The 22,158-nt window shown below is 41.8% G+C and overlaps 1 protein-coding gene across 4 annotated transcripts in view; it reads right to left on the bottom strand.

Moving 5' to 3' along the window:
- Nucleotides 1-19,447: 19,447 nt before the first annotated feature.
- The window catches only part of TEKT3 (tektin 3), a 38,581-nt gene continuing 35,870 nt past the window's right edge, over nucleotides 19,448-22,158 (bottom strand). For all 4 annotated transcript variants that reach the window (XM_009432707.4, XM_054669819.2, NM_001246543.1 and 1 more), the window contains 1 exon segment: nucleotides 19,448-19,784. In XM_009432707.4, coding sequence (XP_009430982.1) covers nucleotides 19,568-19,784 — 217 coding nt within the window. In that variant the 3' untranslated portion in view covers nucleotides 19,448-19,567.

The following is a 22,158-nucleotide window of genomic DNA, read 5'->3' as shown; positions in this document are numbered from 1 at the left end:
CCTTAGAAGAATTTAATTTTTCCTCATTTCCATCATCAATAGCATCTGGCTTTTGTATCAAGATTGTTTCTCCCAGACAATACTGAGAAAGTATTTTATCACAAGAAGGCAGCTGTGCTGGTGGCTACCATGGAGAACCATGCATCTCTGAGACACGGGCAACGAGAAGTCAGCTGGTCTCTTTTTGTTTGGTGCCTTGTTTCTGCTTATTATTCTCAGCCCATCAGTTCATTCTGTGCCTCAGCAGAATTAAAATTACTGCACGTCACAGACCTGCATGACTGCTCACGGACTGCTGACATCATGAATACCAAATCGAGTTGTTATGGATCTAATTATACTTTATTGAATTTATTTCTTCTTTTATTTCTTTACTGGACTCCTCCTTCTAGGCTATATATATGGAGCCCATCGAAGGCTGGGACTTGTCTTACAATTTTTTATTCCTCTGCCTAATTACAATCTCTGGCATAAAACAGGTATTTGCTGAATGAATGAATAAAAGCACAAGAAGAAAAACGTACAAATCTCCAAACCTCTATGTATTACTAGAATGCCTGCACTTTGATGACCCTGTGTTTATATTTGTCATATTTTGGCTGTTAAAACATCATTTTCAGCTGTTTGACAACTCACTTGTTTATGTTGCTTCAAACGTTTTAAATTTCTAACCTAATGGCTCATCTAGTGTCATTCTGCCACTTAGACTTCAAGACTAGAAAACAAGAAAGAGTGCAGCATAGTAGTATCATAGAATGTCTCAAGAATCCCTAGTGCAGGGATAAACACCTCTTGGAAGAGCTATCAAGACATTATCATTTTACCACCATCACCCCTGAGGCTTCCTGAATGCTTATTATGTGCAGGGACTTCCAGAGCTTTACTGTGGCAAAGTCAATCCCTTTTTGCTTTTCAAACTGATAAAATACTTAGAGGCCATGCATGCCAAGACACATTTCTATTATCACACTTGGCCCTCCACCATATCAATGGGTTCCACATCCACAGATTAAACCAACTAGAGATTAAAATGTTCAGGAAGAAATAAAATAAAATAAACCAATACAACAATAAGTAATACAAATAAAAATATAGGATAACAACTATTTACATAGCATTTACATTTCACTGGGTATTACAAGTCATCTAAAGGTGATTTAAAGTGTACTGGAGGATGTGTATAGGTTGTGTGCGAATACTATACCCTTTTATATAAGGGACTTGAGCATCTTCAGATTTTGGTATACACAGGAGGTCCTAGAATCAATCCCTGCAGATACTGAGGCATGACTTTTTTTCTGTTTTAAACATCAGGAAAATGAGGATCCCAGTACAAAGAAACTTTATTAGCAAAGAAGACTGGAATTGGACCCTCCTGTGTAAGCACAGTGTGGTTCCAGCAGCTCAGTGTGAAACTTTAACTTTCTCACTGGTTCACTTTTATCTCTGAAGGATAAACCCTCCAAGGTGTTTGGTTACTAGAGCAGTGGATCTGATAACTCTTCACTGGCCGCTGTCTGGGACAGGATCAGGATTTAACATGAACTATTTGAAGGCCTCAGATGAAGGGCCGTGCAGCCGAACATTTAGTCATGTTCAAAACATCAAACATCTGAGGGACTGAAATATGTTTATCCAGACCTGGCAATTCCTGCATCCAAAACTATTTTCCTGGAGCATCTTGGAGGATTAGTCTTTGCCAGAAAGCATTCCTATAATTTTTCTCACCATCGCTACTCTCTACGTGCAGATGATGGGATGGCACCTGCCTGTTTGGCTGCACGCAGGGGCCGGAGCACAGGGACATCAAAACACAGTTCTCATCCAAATGATTACAGATACTTCGGCTCAGCACAGCCCTCCCAGCATGCACATGGGGACACTATGGCCATTTGAAGTCCCTGGATGTACAGACCGGTTTCTGGAGAATTCTGTGGTTGTGACACCTGGGTTCTATGCCTCCTTTCTTGGTCACAAATTCCAGGCACAGGCCACTTGTGGTTGTGCATGCCAGCTCTGGTCTCAGCACATGTGAGCATAAGATTCCATAGCAAAATACCCACGGCCATACTGTAGGGCTTCCCCCTTGTAGGCATAGAGAGGTAGGGGGACCCAAAGGCTTCCATCCCTGGACAGACCCTTTTATGCCTGAGATGGGTTGTTAGTTTTATCTTAGTTTGTGAGTTTGGTTCCCTGTTGCTGTCTCTCAACTTTTACAAAAACCTATTTTATTTTATTCTGTTTTATTTTATTTTATTTTATTTTATTTTATTTTATTTTTTAGAGATAGGGTCTCACTCTGTCACCCAGGCTGAAGTGCAGTGGCGTGATCATAGCTCATTGCAGCCTCAAACTCTTGGGCTCAAATGATCCTCCTTCTACAGCCTCCCAAATAGCCAGGACTACAGGTGCGTACCAACACTTCAGGCTAATTTTTAAATTTTTGGTAGAGACAGAATCTCGCTATGTTGCCCAAGCTGGTCTCAAACTCCTAGGCTCAAGCCACCTTGGCCTCCCAAAGTGCTGAGATAATAGGCATGAGCCACTGTGTCTGACCCAAAAGCCTATTTTAAATGTCTTCCCACAACCATGCTATAAGACATCAAAAGGGTCATTTTTTATACACCCTGTATGAGTTTGCTAGGGCTGACATAACGAAGTACCACAAATTGGGTGGCACAAACAACAGAAATTTGTTTTCTCACAATTCTGGAGGCTAGAGTTCAAGATCAAGGTGTCAGCAGGGCTGGTTTCCTCTGGGCCTCTCTCCCTGGCCTGCAGGGAGGCCTGCAGATGGTCGTCTCCTCCCCGTGCCTTCACGTGGCCTTCCCGCTGCATGTGTCTGTCCTAGCTCCTGGTCTTATAAGGACAATCATCATACTGGATTAGGTCCAACCCATATGACCTCAATTTCCTTTAATTGCCTCTTTAAAAGTCCTATCTCCAAATACAGTCACATTCCAAGGTACTGAGGGTTAGGACTTCAACATATGAATTTTGTGGGACACAATTCAACTCAACACTCTGCTACATAGAAAGTGTGGTGGGACCTTAACAATTAATAGAGGATCTCCAAAGGAAGGAAAATTTCAAAGAAAGTCTGGCTTCCCCTCCCCAAAAATAGATCATCCTTCCAGGGCAGCTTGGAGTTCCTGGTTTCCTCTTTATTCATAAGAATTCTATTTCTCTGCAGTCTGTCTCTTAGCCAAACTCAATTTCTGCCAAACCATATCTCACCCATACCTAACTCTCCTGCCCCCCTGAGCCCTCCCTTTTTCCATAGATCCCACCCAGAACAGCTCAAAGTGTCTTCCCAAAGCACAGCTCCATCCTTTAATGCCCCCTCATGGACTGGTCATTGAAGTTTGAATTACTCCACCATATGCCCCAGTATTCCTTCCCAGCCATGTCCTCCACAACTTTCCTGGATCTTTTTAATTGGGTTGTTTCTGTTTTTTGTTGTTGTTGTTGAGTTGTAGGAGTTCTCTATAGATTCTTGATATTAACCTCTGATCAGATATATGACTTGTAGATATTTTCTCCCACTCCCTGGGTTGCTTTTCAGTCTGTCATGCCCCTTAATGCACAAGAATTGCTAATTTCCATGTCGTCCAACTTATCCAGTTTTTGTTGACTGTGGAGTTGCTGCCCCTTGGATGTAAGCCCAGCACCACGTCCAAGCTGTTCACTGCTGCCACTGTCTTCTGAGTCACTAACACTAGTGTCTACTAGAAGAAATACTTTTCTCTGTCTTTTCATATTTTGGCCCATAGAAGAGTAGATTTTGCTCTCTCTCCCATCTAGAGGAATGGTGAAGAGAACATATGCAGCCTTTCCCTCTCTTTCCTCCTCCAGGGTCCTCTCTCGGGCAGCAGAAGGGACTGTGCAACTCTTCAAAACTTGACATTCATTGGTTCTACAGGCAAACAGGGCCATGGAGTCAGAGCCAGTGCTCATGTGCCACCCACCTTTTCTGGTGTTTACAGTGGCTTCCTGAAGCAGGCCAGTTATCGCAATCCTGAGTGATAAAGTGAAAGTGTTTCTCTGTTGCTTAATGAGAGTTTTGTATATATTCCAGCAGCAGAAAGAGAGAATGGCCTCCAAACCTCTATTGGTGCCATGGAAATAGATAGAAAGTTAAAAGGGAAGGAAGGTCAATTAAATGATTGAGGTAGCTCTTGCACAAAGTGGGAAAATGTAGTTAGGGGTATTGAGAGGGACATTGATTGCACAGAGAAAAAAATCTGGTTCTCCGGAGATTTCAAGTTTTCACCTTTTCAGATTATACCTCATTTTCTGAGAATCAAAAAGGTAAGGTCCTATACATGATCTATCTCTAGGGATGTGGAGTTTTGCTTATATTTTTTCACAATACAGGATCTCTGGGACACATAAGCTACTTCCCCTCTAAATACTTTACTCAGAGATATTCTAAATTTAATTTCCTGGTATATGCCTTCCTGACCCACTTGCCCAGTGGGAAAACATTTTCTGTTGAACATTGTAGAAAAAAAATGATGTATTTTAAAATCAACTTTTTGTCAAATATATGCATTCTCTACAATAAAGGCTACCTTAATTCATTTAGCACAGTTTTATTTTCTTTGCAAATAATTTCTTTTTAAAAAAAAGTTTCTGTATTTTGTTTTCACTATTCTGTTGGGTTAAATTCTCAGTTTACAAAAAAGAATCACTGATTCAAAACTGGTCTGTTAAAGTATAAAACTGTAATGAAAATAGTAATATAAATATTGCTGCTCAAAATAACATCATAAATATAAAAAAGAGAGATGACTCCAGTCTAGTTCAAATATAGACTATAAATCTGCATATTCTAGAACAAGGACAGGCAAATATGTTTCCTACAAATAACGTCAACTGCAGAGTTAAATTTTTAAATTGGATTTCCCTGGACTAAGGAATCTGCTTCTACTCTGCAATGATTTATCTGTTTAGAAACATTGTTGAACAGAGATGTGAAGATTCTGCATCATTTTTCAACAGTGGCCTTTTTTAATATGCCCACTGAGATTTTTAAAATCCTAAAACAAACACAAAATATTGCTTTTCTAGTTTTAAACTTAATATTTCTATCTAAAGAGGCACACAGCCAACACTCAAATCCTTCTCCAAAGCACACACAGGTTTAGGTCAAAATAATCCCCCAAAGTTTGTAAAACCAGTTTCATTAGTTTTTGAACATTTCTGCTCAGAAAGGAAACAGCATACGCTTGTGGAAATCATTTGTGCTGTTCACTACGTTTCTCTAGCTCATCAAGAGATTGCATCTCTCTGCTGCCCATAAAGTGACACATGACCCTATAACCGGCTTCAGGAAATGAGAGTGGAAACACAGCTTGAAGAGTTGGTCTGCCATGTACCATGCTGTCTCTCCCTTTGCCGCCATGACAACTTGGCACTGTTCCAGTAATGGCGGCTCCGCCAGCCTGGGTCCCAGAGTGTGGAAGGCAAGCAGCAGAGCCTTCAGGAGATCTGTGCTAGGTATGAACTTGTCTGAGTAAGATTTGGAGGTCATTTGTTACTGCAGCATAACTTAGTCCACTCTGAGTGATACGTAGTGACTGACAGAACTCTTTAACCATTAGACATAAGTTGGATGAGGCAGAATATTAATAGCATATAAAGTGCGTATGCACAGCATACAATGAGCAACGTCACATGCTTGTGTTTGCTTTTGGTTTATGGTTGGATTAAACCACTGATATAGCAAATTTGGAACTCACTCTTGGACTAAGAGTGATATATATTCAAGGAAAAAAATGGCTGGTGATGTTTTCCTGTTGGAAACTTACGTTACAAAAGAAGAGGTGTTTGTTTTAGTTAACAATTATGGTGTGAGTCATGGTAAGGACTGGAAAATGTGTGTTGAAATCAGGATACATGGAAACTAGCTACGTAGGCACTGAGGAAAGGAGATGCCGTGACAATAAAAGAAGTTGCTTCTCGGCCGGGCGCAGTGGCTCACGCCTGTAATCCCAGCACTTTGGGAGGTCAAGGCGTGCATATCACGAGGTCAGGAGATCGAGACCATCGTGGCTAACACGGTGAAACCCTGTCTGTACTAAAAATACAAAAAATTAGCCTGGCGTGGTGGCACGTACCTGTAATCCCAGTTACTTGGGAGGCTGAGGCAGGAGAATCACTTGAACCCGGGAGGTGAAGGTTGCAGTGAGCCGAGATCATGCCACTGCACTCCAGACTGATGACAGAACGAGACTCCATCTCAAAAAAAAAAAGTTGTTTTTCAATGTCAGTCTTCTCACTACTTGGTATTCAACATATACATATTAATTGTGATGCAATAATGAAGGAAGTACATTCAGATTGGAAATTAAAACGAAGCAACGCCTATTTGGTGTATATATACCTTCTGAGTGCATAGTGTGAAGGTATTGGCAGAATATAAAATTTATTTTCCACACAGACTGTTAGGATAAGGGGTACCCAAATGAGGATTTCAAAGTAGGAATGAGTGGTTGTGAGGTTTTTGTTGTTGTTGTTTGTTTATTTACTGTAGAGATGGGGATCTCACTTTGTTGCTCAGGCTGGTCTTGAGCTCCTGGGCTCAAGTGATCCACTCACCTTGGCCTCCCAAAGTGCTGGTATTACCGGCGTGAGCTGCCACAGCCAGCTATGAGTGTGTGCGTGTGTTTTTTAAGGCATTATTACTACATGGCACTGATAATATCAGTTAAGGCCCTTTAAATAATATCAAGTGATTTGTCCATGTGGCACATGGAATATCTTAGCAATATATTTGGCAATTCATGAAGATTGTTAGAGATGGACGCTGGATGCAGATGACTTAATTGCTAAGAATTTGACTCCTTTCAGATATTTGATGATTTTCTTCAATTACTAGAGGAAGAGAGTAGTGGCATGTTGTTGGGTACACAATACTTCAAAACTGTAACTGAAGGATGCCATGGAATTTGAAAAATTCCAAAGCCCAATTCAAATAAAAAGTGTGTTAGGAACCATTCACTGCTACCTTCCAGCTTTTGAGTTTAATACACTCTTACTGCACTTCTAAATGTTCAGATGGATGCAGGGAGTACAGAACAGTTTCTCACCATAATCTATTTAGTTCTTTGTCAGGTGATTTCTGAAAGAGCCACCTAAAATTTCCTTCAGTCTGAATGGCCTATAATTGTGAGCTAGGATTCTATGTTTTTGATATGCTTAGATTAACATTAAATTTACTTTTTAGTACTTTCATGACTTTTTAAAGTCCATGATCATCTGAAATTTATATTAGCATATCAAATGAAATTACACTCTAATTTTTTTTCCAAAAAGCCAGTTATTAGGTCATCCATCCTTTTCCTCATCGTTATGAACCGTGGATTTTATTGGATCCACACACACGTGCGCCTATTTTTGGACTTTCTATTTCATCGATCTGTCTGTCTATCCCAGTCATAATTACTATAGTTTAAAAATACTGCTTCTGGAATAATAATCAAGTGAAAATGGATGAAAAGTTTTTTTAAAGATAACGAGAGAAATCTTACCTTAAAAATAACTTCAAAGTTATTATGAAGTATTTCATCTATCACTAGAAGATAATATATGCTGTATTATACATGCTTTACTTTCTTGCCCTCTGCAAGCCTGCACACGTGAACAGCTTTCTCTGTGTCAAAGCAACTCACATTGACTTCATTGTCTCTCTGATTGCTGCTTTTCTCTCCTTCCTTTCACTGCCGATCCGCCCCTGCTGCCATGGAACATGCTCCTCTTTCCCTTAAATTCCTGTGTTATCTGGGTACACTGCACTCCCCAAAGAGAACTATTAAAAGTTATCAGTGACCTCCTTTGTGTCCTTCAAGTCTATTTCTGATCTTCAGCCTCCCGCACCTCCCTTGTATAATGTTGCCCCATCAGCACACCCACCTTGGTACCCTCTCTCCACTATCTACCCTGGACCTCCTCTGACTTTCCTGCTGAGAACTTCTCTGCCTTCTTGCTTTTCCTGCATTGTGTGCTGCCTGTACACACTTCACTTCAAGTGTGACTGGGGGCGCCTTGCACACATTCCTTAACCTTGCTCCCCGCCTCCTGTGGTTTGGATAAGGTTTGTTTGGTCTGGCCAAGTCTCCTGCTGAAATTTGATCCCCATTGTTGGAGGTGGGCCTGGTGAGAGGTGTTTGGGTCATAGGGACGGATCCCTCATGAATGGCTTGGTGCCATTCTCTCAGGAGTGGGTAACGTGTCATTCTTAGTTCCCAAGAGAATTGCTTGTTGAAAAGAGCCTGGCATCTTCTTTTCTCTCTCTTGCTCCATCTCTCATCATGGGACACACCGGTTCCCCTTCCTCTTCTGCCATGAGTGGAAGCTTCCTGAAGCCCTCACTAGAAGCAGATACTGGCACCGTGCTTCTTCTACAGCCTTTAGAACTGTGAGCTACATATATCTCTTTCTTTATTAATTACCCAGTCTCAGATAACACAAACAGACTAAGACACCCCCAAACCCTGAGAGTATGAGTTGGTTTAGTTCACGTGGCTTGTGTTCATCAAGGAACAGCTGAATGTTTTCACAGCGTGGTCTACTGTCAGCTAACACCTTCCTGGTCTAAAAGGAACTGCCCATCTTCCTGTGGTCTCCCAGAAAAGCTCCTCTCCTTGACACTCCGATGGCACCATTGTCCCCAGCACCTCCAAGACATCTTCTGGATGTGCGTGAAAGGAGCCCCTAATTTACAAACCCTTACCACCTGATTTCTCCTTCCACTCTACTGCCTCCGCTAGCTTATTCTTCCTACTTCCTAAGTAGGTTCCATGGAGACTTTTATTAAAAGCTTTTCTGCCTTCCTGGTCCCAACAGGATTAATCAAAATTTCTTACCTTGGCACCCAAGAACCCTGGTGTCAGTGCACAGACGTTGTTTGCAGCATCTGTACTCACTGCCACCCTGATTGATACTGAAGTCAACAGGATTTGGATTTCAAGCTGGATTTGGTCTCTCAGTGGCTATGTGGGCTTGGGCAGGTTATTCAGCCTCACTCTCATCAAAGACCTTGGGTGGCATAAGTGGGATTTCCTACATGTAGCCTGTATGTGTCAAACGATGAAGACCCTCCAGTGATCAAGGATCTTGCTTGTTGAACATAGGCGCAGAACGTGGCTACACTGTACAACAGTAATGGTAACACCCCTGGACTTCAGAAGGTGAACAAAAGGGCTCCCCTCCCTTCCTTCTTCCATCTTCTCAGAGGTCAACACAGGGACCCTCCTTTGTTTCTTCTCTGCTCGTGGAGATCAACAAAGCGACTCTCTCTTCCTTTCTTCTTGATCACCCCTTTTGACCCATTGGAGCTATTTATTTCTTGGCATCCCCAAAATGACCATTACATGTAATAGGTGTTCTGTAAGACTTTGCAAATGAATTGTTGCATGAGACCACCCATTCATTGTATAGAGAAAAGATCACTGAGAATGAACAGATCTTGGTTTAGGTTCAGATTTGCCCTATTCTGACTGCATCACATTCAACAACTATATAACCTTGCTAAGCTTTAGTGCCCTAAATTTTCATGGGGTGCTCTGGTAAGTGTTCAATAGCCGCACGTGGCTAGTGGCTATCATTTAGACAGATAAGATGTAGAATATTCCCATCATTGCAGAAAGCCCTATTGGACAGTGCTGATAGATAAAACACTACAAGAAGGGTGGTGTGTCTGCCAATAATGTCATTAAATACTATTTATGAGAAATGCCTAGAACAGAAGCTACACAGACAACAGAAACACTGCATTTGGCAGAGGAGACAGCCTCTGTCTCTAGATTACTCCAGTGTGTCCATGGAACTCGATTAGTAGGGATTCAGACAAACAACTAAAAGACCCCATTGCAATCATCTGGGCTCATTGAATGATAGGAAAGAAGAGGAAAGGGCTACCTTGGAAAGGTAGCCCCACCTTACAGAGGAGCCCCTAGTGTTCCGCCAAAGATACCAAGCAATTCTAAAAGATAATCTGAGGCTTCAAATGGGAAGTTATGGCTTTCAGGTTTTGTTTTTTTGGTTTTTTTTTTTTTTTTTGAGACGGAGTCTCGCTCTGTCGCCCAGGCTGGAGTGCAGTGGGGTGATCTCGGCTCACTGCAAGCTCCGCCTCCCGGGCTCGCTCCCATTCTCCTGTCTCAGCCCCCCGAGTAGTACTTTTAGCAGAGACGGGGTTTCACCGAGTTAGCCAGGATGGTCTCTATCTCCTGACTTCGTGATTCCCCCGCCTCGGCCTCCCAAAGTGCTGGGATTACAGGCGTGAGCCACCGCACCTGGCCAGCTTTCAGGTTTTTAAGCCTCTTAATCGATGTAAGAAATCGAGCCTTCAGTCAAAAAGGCAAAGGGAGCTGCATGGTATTTAGCTCAGGGAAAGAGATTGGGAGGCAATGTATAAGAGATTATAGCTTATCCCAACGAGGAGATATTATCAGATGATTGCCGGACCTCCGATTTCCCCAGATCCTCTTCAATATATTTCTATAATGTGTTACTTTTAACAAATGCCTTGGCTGGATTTGGCATTACCAGCCTTACCCTTAGTTCCTCGAGGGCAATACCTATGTCCATCTTTTCACTCTTCACAGCACAACCACGGTGCTCCTGCAGGACTTGAGATTCATGTCACTCCTTGCCTTAAAACCCTCCAAAGGGTTCCAGATCCCACTCGCACACCCAGGATTGGCTACATAATTTGAGGCGCCCAGTGCAAAATGGATATGCAGGGCTCTTTGTTCAAAAATTATTAAGAATTTCAAGATGGGCTGGGCATGGTGGCTCACGCCTGTAATCCCAGCACTTTGGGAGGCCAGGGCGGGTGGATCACCTGAGGTTAGGCGTTTGAGACCAGCCCGGCCAACATGGTGAAACTCCATCTCTGCTAAAAATACAGAAATTAGTTAGTGTGGTGGCACGTGCCTGTAATTCCAGCTACTCAGGAGGCTGAGGCAGGAGAATCGCTGGAACCCAAGAGCCGGAGGTTGTAGTGAGCCGAGATCGTGCCACTACACTCCAGTCTGAGCAACAGAGCTAGTCTCCATCTCAAAAATTAATAAATAAATACATAGAATTTCAAGATGGTGAGAATAAAGCACTAAACCAAGCATAGACCCTTCTGAGTCTCACACCAATGAAGCTGGCCCTGCCCATACATAACTCCTATAGATAGCTACTCAAATTTTCAGGGTCTTTTAAAATGTGTTTCTCTATCTAGAACACCCATGGGGGCTCTCCCACTGCCATCGTGTTGCATATTGATTTCTCACCTTTCAGATAATTGCTTAAATGTCCCTACTTTGAAAAGCCTCCCAAGGCCCAAACACTCAAGTCCTTATAAATTTTCATAATTAACATAGTTCTTTGTATGATTATTGGTTGCCAATATAATCCACTGACTGTAAGCTCTATGAGGACAGACCCCATTTCTGTCTCATTCATCATATTATTTTCATGATCTCATAAAGCACTAGCACATAGAGGGTGTTCAGTAAAAATTTGTTTATTGAATCCGTGAATAAATGGATGAATTGCAATTTTCTACAGACCATCTCTTCAAAGGATTGGCAGGGGGGACAGGAGGAGGATGACTCTGGAGGTGAGCATACCACAATTCCCAGTCCAAATCCAGTTTCCAGCCTAGTGTCACTCAGGACACCTGATTCAACCAGCCCGAGAGCAGGGAGACAGTAAATCCAAAGATTTGGATCTATTTGTGTATTATTGGACCATCCTATTGTTCCTACTGGGTCTCAGTGTATTCTTCTCACTTGCCACTGAATTTGACTTGCTTATATATTTTTCAGGGAGTTTTATTGATTACGAAAAAAGACTTCATTAGATTATTCCTCAAAGTCTTATGGGTTTCCAACCTCTGTTTTGAAAGACATAGCAATGGCTTCCAAAAGGCCAAGCAATGCAGCCTTTACAACTAAAAACATAAGCGTGTCTCATCTGACTGATAACAGTATTTAACTGAGGAGAGAGAGGCTATGACTGGGGGGGTAGAGGTCAAAAAAGAGTTTAGCCTCATCTGTAATGTTTCATCATCTTAAAAGGGTAATATATTTCTATGTTGTCATACAATTTTATATAATATTAAGATATAAAATGTAAGTCGTTTGCTATGCAGGTAATATGGACAGAGGAAAAAAAGAAAAAAGTATATATAAATTAATATTATATATTTGCTTCACCTTCCTGGCCATAAAAAAAATTAAAACTCAAATTCTTAAAAACAAGGATGCTATACCCAAAAATATCCATATATATGGATATACAGAAATAAATATATAGATATGGTTTAAATGTTAAAATAAGCAGCTGCCTTGATTATATCCATCACATAACTGATGCTACAGAGCTTCTCATTCTCATCATGGGATGGATTTTGTTGACTAGTATAATTCTCTAGTTGTTTTGATCTCTTTACTGAGCCAGAGTATTTCACTAATGCCAATCTGCTTATTAAATTTTAATTTGATGTCTCTTCAACTCAAAATTACACTCTAACCGCGCAGTCTTCTGTAAAATCATGCAAAGGTAAAGAATCACAAGACTATGTGCCGTCAAGACCTTTTGTATTATCCATTTGGAATTTGTAGTAAGGCCCATGTCTTCGGCTCATGTGCCTCTTCCTCTGTTTGCCCAATTGACAGCTCAAATTTTGTGTTAGAGAATGTCAAGCTTCTTTTATTTTTTATGAATAGAATTAAGCTACACTATAATGCTGCTTTTGTAGACATGAATGAACAGGTATTGCACTATTGGTTAGGTCATATTTCTTGATTTCTAACAACATATACTTTTAAAGTTAATTTTACAGGTCTAGTCCCCCAGAATGACTCAATCTCCCATTTTCTATTGGACTCTACACTGGTGCTATAAATTAAAACCACATCATGTTACCTGTCCCAGCTGGTACATTCTTGCATCTCTGGGCCTCAGTTCATCTCAGGCCCAGTGTGGCCACCGACACTGCAATTTAAAGTATGAATAAAACAAACCTAAGCTCTAGGACTAAACTGGGGCACCCGTCTCTACTGTTATCCTTCTTAAGTTGCTTTGTAAAATAAGCATCTGAAGACATCATAGTATTATTTCAATCTCCAAGCCAGAGCTTTCTGTTTCTTACCAGGGTTTCAATAACCTCAACAGCAGGGTACAGCAGTTCCAGCCACACAGGGCACATTCCAGAGCAGAATAGAGGCTCCCTCTTTAGTCTGGGCACACGTTCTTCAGGCCTGCTTATTTGAGGCCTGCTCTCTGCTCCCCTAAAACTCCTTGTTGTTTCTCCAACCCAGCAGCTGAAGTTCAGCTGCCACTGAACCTCACTGTTGTTTCTGTTATAGCAAAGTGATACCAGGAAAGCTGAATAACCTTCGCTTATATCTCCTGGCTGGCCCCATAAGCATTTGAGCTTGCCATCCCCACTCTATAGCTTCTGAGGGTTTTAACACTAAAGCACCTTGGGTTATTTTGGCTCTCATAGTCTTAGAAATACCTGTACCTCTGGGCTGGCTATTCTGTGCTTAGAGGGCCTTGCTTTGTCCTGTTTCCTAAATAGGTAAAAACTTTTTTTTTTTTTTTTTTTTTTTTTGAGATGGAGTTTCTCTCTTGTTGCCCAGGCTGGAGTGTGATGGCACAATCTCCGCTCACCACAACCTCCGCCTCCCAGGTTCAAGCGATTCTCCTGCCTCAGCCTCCCGAGTAGCTGCAATTATAGGCATGCACCACCACACCTGGCTAATTTTGTATTTTTAATAGAAACGGGGTTTCTCCATGTTGGTCAGGCTAGTTAGTCTCAAACTCCCTACCTCAAGTGGTCCGCCCGCCTCGGCCTCCCAAAGTGCTGGGATTACAGGCATGAGTCACTGCACCCGGCTGAAAACTATTTCATTTTAGCCTGCTATTTCTAGGGATGGGATGTGCTCAATTGCCTAGCCAGCACTACCTGCACTCTGGGGAACTAAACAGTCTGAATTTCAGAGTGGAAAATGACCATTCATGTTATAGTCCCTGCATTCAGCTATTTCTTCTGGTTGGTGCATCAGTCAGGATAGGCTAGGTTAGGCTGCAGTAACAACTCCATAGTGTCCATGGCTTATGACTGCACGAATATATTTCTTTCGCATGTTGAATGGCTGCAGTGGGTCAGCAAGTAAGTTCTGTTTATTGTGGTGGCTCAGGGAATATCTCAAATGTTCTTGGTTGTCATGTCAAAAGGAAGAAAACTTTGGACAATCTCACACTGGCAATTAAATATGCAAGTCTGAAGTGACTCACATCCCTTATGCTCGGTCACATGGATCCACTCATCCACAAGGGACTAAGGAGGTGGAATGCTGTAAATAGTTTAGTAGTCTAGGCCACTTATGGCTACCAGGGTTGGTTTTCAATGACAGAGTTCTGGAAATCAAATAACTGTACCTCACTCAATCTCTTCTAGCATCCTGTTGGCAATACCCATTGACATTGATGAGTTGTGGGACTAGCCTCCATATACCTTTTATCAAATTGTCAGGGAATGGTTTTCTCTATCTGAAAAAACAGAGTACATAGATACTCAGCTTTTATACTTAAATTCTACTTAAAGATAGAATCAAAGAAGTTTAGAGCTAAGACTTGGCAATACTATGGTAACATTTATTGTACTGATGGTATTGATTATTTATAATAAAATATTACACCTTCATGAATATCTGTTGGGATATTAAAACATTGGTTTTAAAATAATTTCCTTTAAAAACACAACTTTTGAGGATGTCTAATTCATTCTAAACAGCTTAGAAGAAGGCACTGTAGGATGATAGCAAAGAGCTTTGGAAGCAAGCTCATCTGAGTTTAACTCCTGACTCTGAAATGTGCCCCTGTTTGGCTTTGGGTTATTTTCCTTCCCTAAGTCTCAATTTTCCCATTTTAGAATATAAATAATTAAATGTATGTACCTTAGCCGTGATGTTGAAATAATACACGTGCAGTTGTTCTGCTCAGGAAAAGCTGGCTATCATTATCATTACATGTATCAATCTCAAGATAGGATCAATGACACAGAAGCTGGATGCCACTCATGTTTTAATTTTATACACATTTTCCAAAAGTAAAAATTTCTTAAATGCTTCTGTCCTCAGATCTAATTCCAATAATGCAATCATTTTACACATTTTTTGTTGTTGCTGAGAAGGGAACCACTGTCTGGGATTACTCTCCTCTCAGAGACCAATTAACAGTATAGGATGGGTAGTTAAGAGTTCACATCCTAGTATCAGCCAAGAGGACTCAGGAGATTGTCATGTTATATGATGGGATCATAGTAAGCACTCCACAAATGTTAGATGTCCTTCCTCTCCAGGAATTTGATTTCTGAGAATCCAGTGAAAACTTTAGTTGTCTATTGTCACGTAACAAATTACCTAAGAACTTAGTAGTTTAAGACAACAATCTATTATTTCTTGAGATTCTGTGGGTTGACTGAGCAGCCCTTCTCTCTCACATGGTATCAGCTGGGGCACTAGGAGAGTGGGAAGATCCCAAATGGCCTCACTCACATGGCTACCAGTTGGTGCCTGCCTAGCCTGAGAGCTCATCTAGGGCTGTTGGCTGGGGAGCCTCTCCATGCGCTGCTTAAGCTCCCTCACAGCATGGTGGACTCAGGCTAGTCAGATTTCTTATATGGCAGCTAGCTTCCAAAAGCAGAAGCTTCCAGGCCTTCTTAAAGCCTAGACATAGAATTGACACAGTGTTACTTCCATTGCACTCTATTGGTCCAAGTGATCACAGAGTCCGCCTATATTCAAGGAGGGTAGACTTCACAAGGACATGAGTATTTGGAGGCATGGTTATTTTCCCACAGGTATTTCCCACCAATATCTATGATATCTACCTTAGGGAACTGGGAAATTTGGTCGCCCCTTCCAGCACTGCTGCAAAGCACCAATATGTTAATCTTTCAGACTGTGCTACATGTGGTGCTCATGGGTGTTGTCTGTGGAGCTGGCTTATTATTTTCCTCTCAGGTTGCCTGTCCTCCTCTCTCTTCAGGAGCCCCTGTCCTTGCTATACCCATGAAGAGCACTGGGGTTGAGAGATGAAGACAACCAGCTCGTTGCAAATAACTGGGTGGCCCTCAATACAGATATGGATTTTTATTATCAGAAAATGTGCAGTTTTGCTAAAGAGCAGGTTCTTGGGCAAGCAGAGCATCATTTTTATGGAAGTAGGGAAGGCATTCTTATGTCTGAGTGACTGCAGGGCTAAAATGCCAAAGACGGGAATGTTGAAACTTAGTCCAAAGATTTCACATCACCTTAAAAATTAACCTTTACTTTACAGGGAGGGAAAAAAGTGCTTGCAAAATAAAAGTTATTTTTATGGTTCCCACGGCCCTATGCATACACAAGCGGATATTATTTAGAATAGCTATGAAAGGCTCCCTGTTCTCAATAAGCTCTCCCCTCACTCTACCATGATGCCATCTGAGTTGTTCAGGAGTCATGGTGATGTATTTAGGGGTCTTTCCTTGCCAAAAGGAAAACGTGGGCTGCAGAAAGGGTCTCCTTCTAGCTCCTAGCAAAATTAGCAAATGAGTAGGTCCTATGGGAATGAGCCAGAGGTCACAAGACACATCCTTCTGATGTTGAAAGCCAAGGATCTCTCTGAGCTGAGAAAGAATTCAGAGCTGTTTAGAGAGAGGGATGAGGGAATGTATGCAGCCACTTCCCCATTCTGGATTCCCTGCAGATGGAACTGTCCCATTCTGTAGCCCAGGCTGGAGAGCAGTGGCATGATCATGGCTCACTACAGCCTTGACCTTCTGGGCACAAGTGATTCTCTCACCTCAGTCCCTCAAGTAGCTGGGACCACAGGTGTGTGCCACCATGCCTGGTTAATTTTTTTTATTTTGTAGAGAGATGGGGTCTCCCTATGTTGCCCAGGCTGGTCCTGAACTCTTGGCCTCAAGCAATCCTCCTGCCTCAGCCTCCCAAAATGCTGAAGTCCTAAAATTCTTAAACAGGACCACGCTTCTGATCCTTGGAGCTCTTGGACTTCAGCAGGAGCCACAGCACCCATTTCATATGGCACTATCTGTTGACCTCTCAGGATCCTTCTCAACTCAACCTTTCAGATAAACATTCCCAGTGGTCTAGGACTGGCCCCCAAGGTGAATTGATTCACCATTCCTGGGGAAGAGATTGAGTATTGTTTATTTTCCCCATGAATGCATGAATACTTACCAGACCATATATATTAATATAGAGCTCAGATAACATCATCAGAGCACTCTGCATAGAAGGCTGGTCTTGGCAGTTGGTGCCAATGGTGAATCCAGCCCTGCTGGGAACAGTTTCAGGGCCAGGGCTAGAAGAGGGGAGGCTGCAAGGGAAGACTCAGGCACAATGATGAGCAGCAGCTTCACCTCCTCCTTTGTGCTTTGGGTTAGCCCTGCATACAAAGGGAAGGAATCCGCCCGTTTCTGGTGCAAAACAAAAATTATAACCTAAAATCAGACCCCACACTTCAGCTATTTACAGCATGAACTCAGGACTCAAAAGTGCCAGGTGAGGTGTTTATGACAACACTCTCCGGAGACATAAATGGAAATTACTAAAATTATAGGCAACTCGGTTATTTAGGGGCAATTACACACATTTCTAAATCTGAATGATGCTTGGGTAAGTGGAAGCCTTTGACATTCCAGCAGCCCTTCTTAAAGCCACATGATATTAAAGATAGTTTGGGCTTAAATAAATAAAGCCAGATCATGTGCCAGTATTTGTAGTCCTAAGATTCTTAAACAGGACCATGCTTCTGAGCCTTGGAGCTCTTGGACTTCAGCATTAGAATGTTTACCCTCCTGGAGTAGCTGCAACATTTTAGATGAGAAACCAAATGTTTATTTGTGGAATTTAGCCTTGCCCACGGTTTACCAAAATAACAAAAAAATTTTCTATGTCTGAATTACATTTCCTTCCCATCACAGTCTTGTAATGCCAGGAATATATATGCTTCAGTAAAAGGACTGCATAAGCATATACTCCTAAAAAAAAAAAAATACAGTTCATGAAAAAAGTCAGAAACGTTTTACCCCAAACACATAACAAATAAGAGACATGCTGAATTTATGTTTATTCCCACTATTGTCTAAAAGTCATAACTACCAACATTTGGTTACTCTCATTGCTAAAAATTTTAGTGGCATTTATATACCTTTGTTTCCATTAGAGGCAAAAACAGAACAACTAAACCTACAATTTGATTTCTAAAATGATATACTGAGACCACAGCACAACCCCAATACAAGCTTCTCATCTGGACGTCCACTCTTCTGGCATTCTGAGATGATTTGTGAAATTTACTAACCAAGGTCTTAAAACACTTTTAAGAAACAGAGAGAGAGAAGGAAATGGAGTTGGGGTTAATGGACAGTGGTTAAGGCAGAGCAAGGAGAACACAAGGATACAGAGAGAAATGCTAATAAGAGAGAGAGAGACACAGAAGTGTGAGAAATAGGAGAGAAAAGAAAGAAAATCTTGCTCCCCTCCTGGTTCATCTTCCCATTTCAGAGCTCTCAGACCAAAAGGATTCAAAACTAGCATGCTTTCTACACCATCTAAACATACTTTCCAGGTGATTAAATGCCACTTTTAAACATACAAAAGAATTAGAATAAATTATAAATAAATTATCTTGGGATACAGAAGTGCTTTCTGAGCATAATTCCAAAGGCATAAATCACACAGAAAACACTGACACATTTTTACTTGTGTACTTTAAAAAACCATAAACAAAATGTGAAGGTAAGTAACATATAAAGAATATATTGTCAGTACATAGGACAAAAGTGTCACATATGAAGAAATACAGTGGGCGAGGTGCCTGGAGAAGGGGGGCAGTGGGTGTTCAACTCCAGGTTCAGAGGCTGGGGGAACTGAGGAGTATCTCTGAGCATGGAAATGGCTTTATGAAAGCAATGCTCAAGTAATAAAAGTTCGAATTGGAGAGATGAGAGTGGAACAAAAAGAGACGTGCAGAACACATTATGAATTATGCATTATGAATCACAGCCAAGCTGGCCCTACCTACTATTGTTCCAAATGCACTCCGTATTTCTCTACCTTTGTTTTTGATCAAATTACCCCAACTACCTCATACCCAGTGGCCTTTCCCCTTCTTACTGTGGATCCTTTAAAGCAAAACTCAGAAACCACCTACTTCATGATTCCTGACTGCCTCAGAGAGAATACAGTCCTCCTTTCCAGCCCATTCGGATTACACACAAAATGACAAGAATCACACCAGTTATCCTTTTTACCTTCTCTATTAGATTGATTATATTTCTTCATATCCTTCCCATAACCCAGACGCCTAGTAAATAGTAGAAAATTAAGGTTTGGAGGCAAACAAAAGGCTTTCCGAGACAGGAGGTTGGTACATTTCCATCAGCATAATCCTTTAATAAGTGACTATATTAGCATTCGGTTCAAATGCTGAGACAGTGCTCTGGCTCAGCCTTAACTTAGGGGTATCAAAACCACAGCCGGTGGGGTCCCTAGCAGAAGCCGACCAGCCGGAGGGTGTTGGGGTAGCTCTTGCGCATGCTCATGCATTTTTCCTGGTCGATGTACAGGGAATTGGCTTTGACAGCCAGGTCATACTCGAGGGTGGCTTTGATGTGGACCAGCGACTGCAGGGTGTCCTCTGCATCCCTCAGGCGCTGCTGCAGGGTCTGGATGGTGTCGTCAACCTCGTGTACCTCGTTAACAAGGCTGCAGCATAAAGGAATCAGCATGGTTAGGTCAGCATGTAGCTTACGCAACTCCAAGTACATCACATTGTAACCAGCGATGCAAAGCTCACATTTTCTTTACTTTAGGATATATTTATCAGCAAATGAGAGGTGCGTGAAATTAATAAAATATAAAGAGAATGGTGACAATGAACCAATGGGAATGTAGATGTCCCAGGAGATAGAAAAGGATTTCATAATTATAGAAAAATATCTAGACCATTTTAAAATCATTATGCCAAGGCAATTCTATAGTTTCACAGAAATTCACAACTGGGAAACGAATTTAGAGAGGTCACCAAGCCCAACTTCCTTGTTTGACAGACTAGGAAATAGAGCCCAGGGGTTCATAAGCTGTCCTCTCCATCGACACAGGGCCCACATGTGTTTGTAAGCTGTACCTGCTTATCCAGGAAGCTAAGAAGGAAATACAGCGCTTCAGTGGCCATAAGAAACTGGGTCCCATTTCTTGGCCCCATTCCCCTCTCAGCTCCTTGAGACAGAGGAGTAGAAGCAGAGACCCAGGAAGACCTATCTCATCATCTGCAGACACATCCTGGAATACGCTTGCAATTTCTCAGACCTCGAGGGCTTCACTCTTGCTGTCCCCTAAGCTCAGAATGCTCCTAACCCATTCTTCATCCCACTAATTTATCCCATCCTCAAATCCTAGGTGAATTAACACTTCTTCCGGAAGTCCCTCCCTTAACCCGGAAACCATCTACTGCCCAGTGTTGTGACTTCCAAAAGGACCAAGCCTTTTACGGCACTCAGGGTCTTGGGATTGTCTGCTTGCAACATCTGCTGTCCTTGCCCAGGGCTGCATCCACAGCCGCTCCTGCAAAAATACAGGTGTGCAAAAATTACTTATTGGGTGAAGACCAACTTTCATGCCCTAGGTGAAACGGAGGACGTCTTGGGAGGTAGAGAGTTGCCCAAGGTCTGAATCCATGGGATCTACTAAGAACAAGACCCAGACCCAAGGCAATAAAAAGGAAGGAAAGGCAGGACGGAGCCTGGAGCATTCGCTTCCAAGCCACTTGTAGGTGGCCTAAGAAGAGGAAGGCTATGGTAAAGGCCCCCACGCAGGCTGATTGAAGCAACAACAGGCCATGGGAACATATCCACGCTGTGCAACACCTTTCATCTTACAAGCTCTACTGTCTCCTGCTTTCCAATGGGGAGGGGAAGAATTAAAGTTTAAGTGCCAAAGTTTGGTTTTGTCTGGGGACGGTAAACACAAAACCTGAGAACTCATCAGAAAGCAAATTTCTTGTTATTGTTTAGGCCAAACTGAATTTAAAAAGAAAGCCTTTTTAAAGATCCCAGGGTATAAAATATCACTAGCAAAGAAATACATCTTCGGCGAGGCTGCCGCAGATGGCTGGTAATGGGATTTTTGATGGTGGATTGTTTACAATCACACGGGGCCTGCCTCTTGTCTCCCACCCTCCCTGGCTTCAACAGGAACCCTGAACCCCAACGTAGGAAACAGAGCAGGATGATATATGTGTCTTTACTCCTTTCAGCCAAATACGAGTCTAGTGGAAATTTTATCTGGGAGGGAACATTTGAAAATATACATGTCAAAACATCAATGCTAAAAAAAAAAAAAAATCAAGAGATATAGACGTAGGCAGTTAGAATACTTGTTTTCACACTGCTGCATGGACACAGCTAGGGAATAACATGCTTCCACTTCTCTCATCGTTAATTAGAAATATATTTTTCATCATCTTCAAGACCCTATTTCACTCCCAGTTTCCTTGTTCTTGGCTGATTGCAGAGAGCTGTTCTGCTGAAGTCACTCTTTCTCTTTCTTTCTTCTTTTTTTTGGAATTACAGAACCACAAAATGTCTTGCATTCAAATACAAATAAAGCTACCACAGTTTATATATATATATATATGTGTGTGTGTGTGTGTGTGTGTGTGCATATATATATACATAAAGATTATTTAAGTAGAGCAGAGCCTGGTCTGTCTGGCCTGCCACCAAAAATGCCAAGAATGTTTAGAATCACTTTTGAAATAACTCGTTTAGAACATTTTTAAATAAAAGTAAGTCTTGAAATGAAAACAGCAATTTTTCTCAGTCCCCACTCCCCTTAGTTTATGATCTTTATTTTTTCTAAATCTAGACCGCCGAAGGGCTGCTTTCAGAACCATCCATTTAAAAAGGAAAGTAATCCCCTCCCCCAATAATAATCCTAAAGATTTTTGGCAAGGATATTTTAACGAGAAAACTTGACAGAAACAAAAGTAGGTTTTGTTCAAAAGTCAGTAAAGGAGCAGAGGAAATAGACATACCATGAAGTCGGCAGGAAGTGAAAGAAAAGCAAATTCTGTTTAGCC

Source organism: Pan troglodytes, chromosome 19 (genome assembly GCF_028858775.2).
Source record: "Pan troglodytes isolate AG18354 chromosome 19, NHGRI_mPanTro3-v2.0_pri, whole genome shotgun sequence".
Taxonomy (NCBI): Eukaryota; Metazoa; Chordata; class Mammalia; order Primates; family Hominidae; genus Pan; species Pan troglodytes.
The sequence above is the reverse complement of the archived record's forward strand: the minus strand, read 5'-3'. Positions and strand labels throughout refer to the sequence as shown.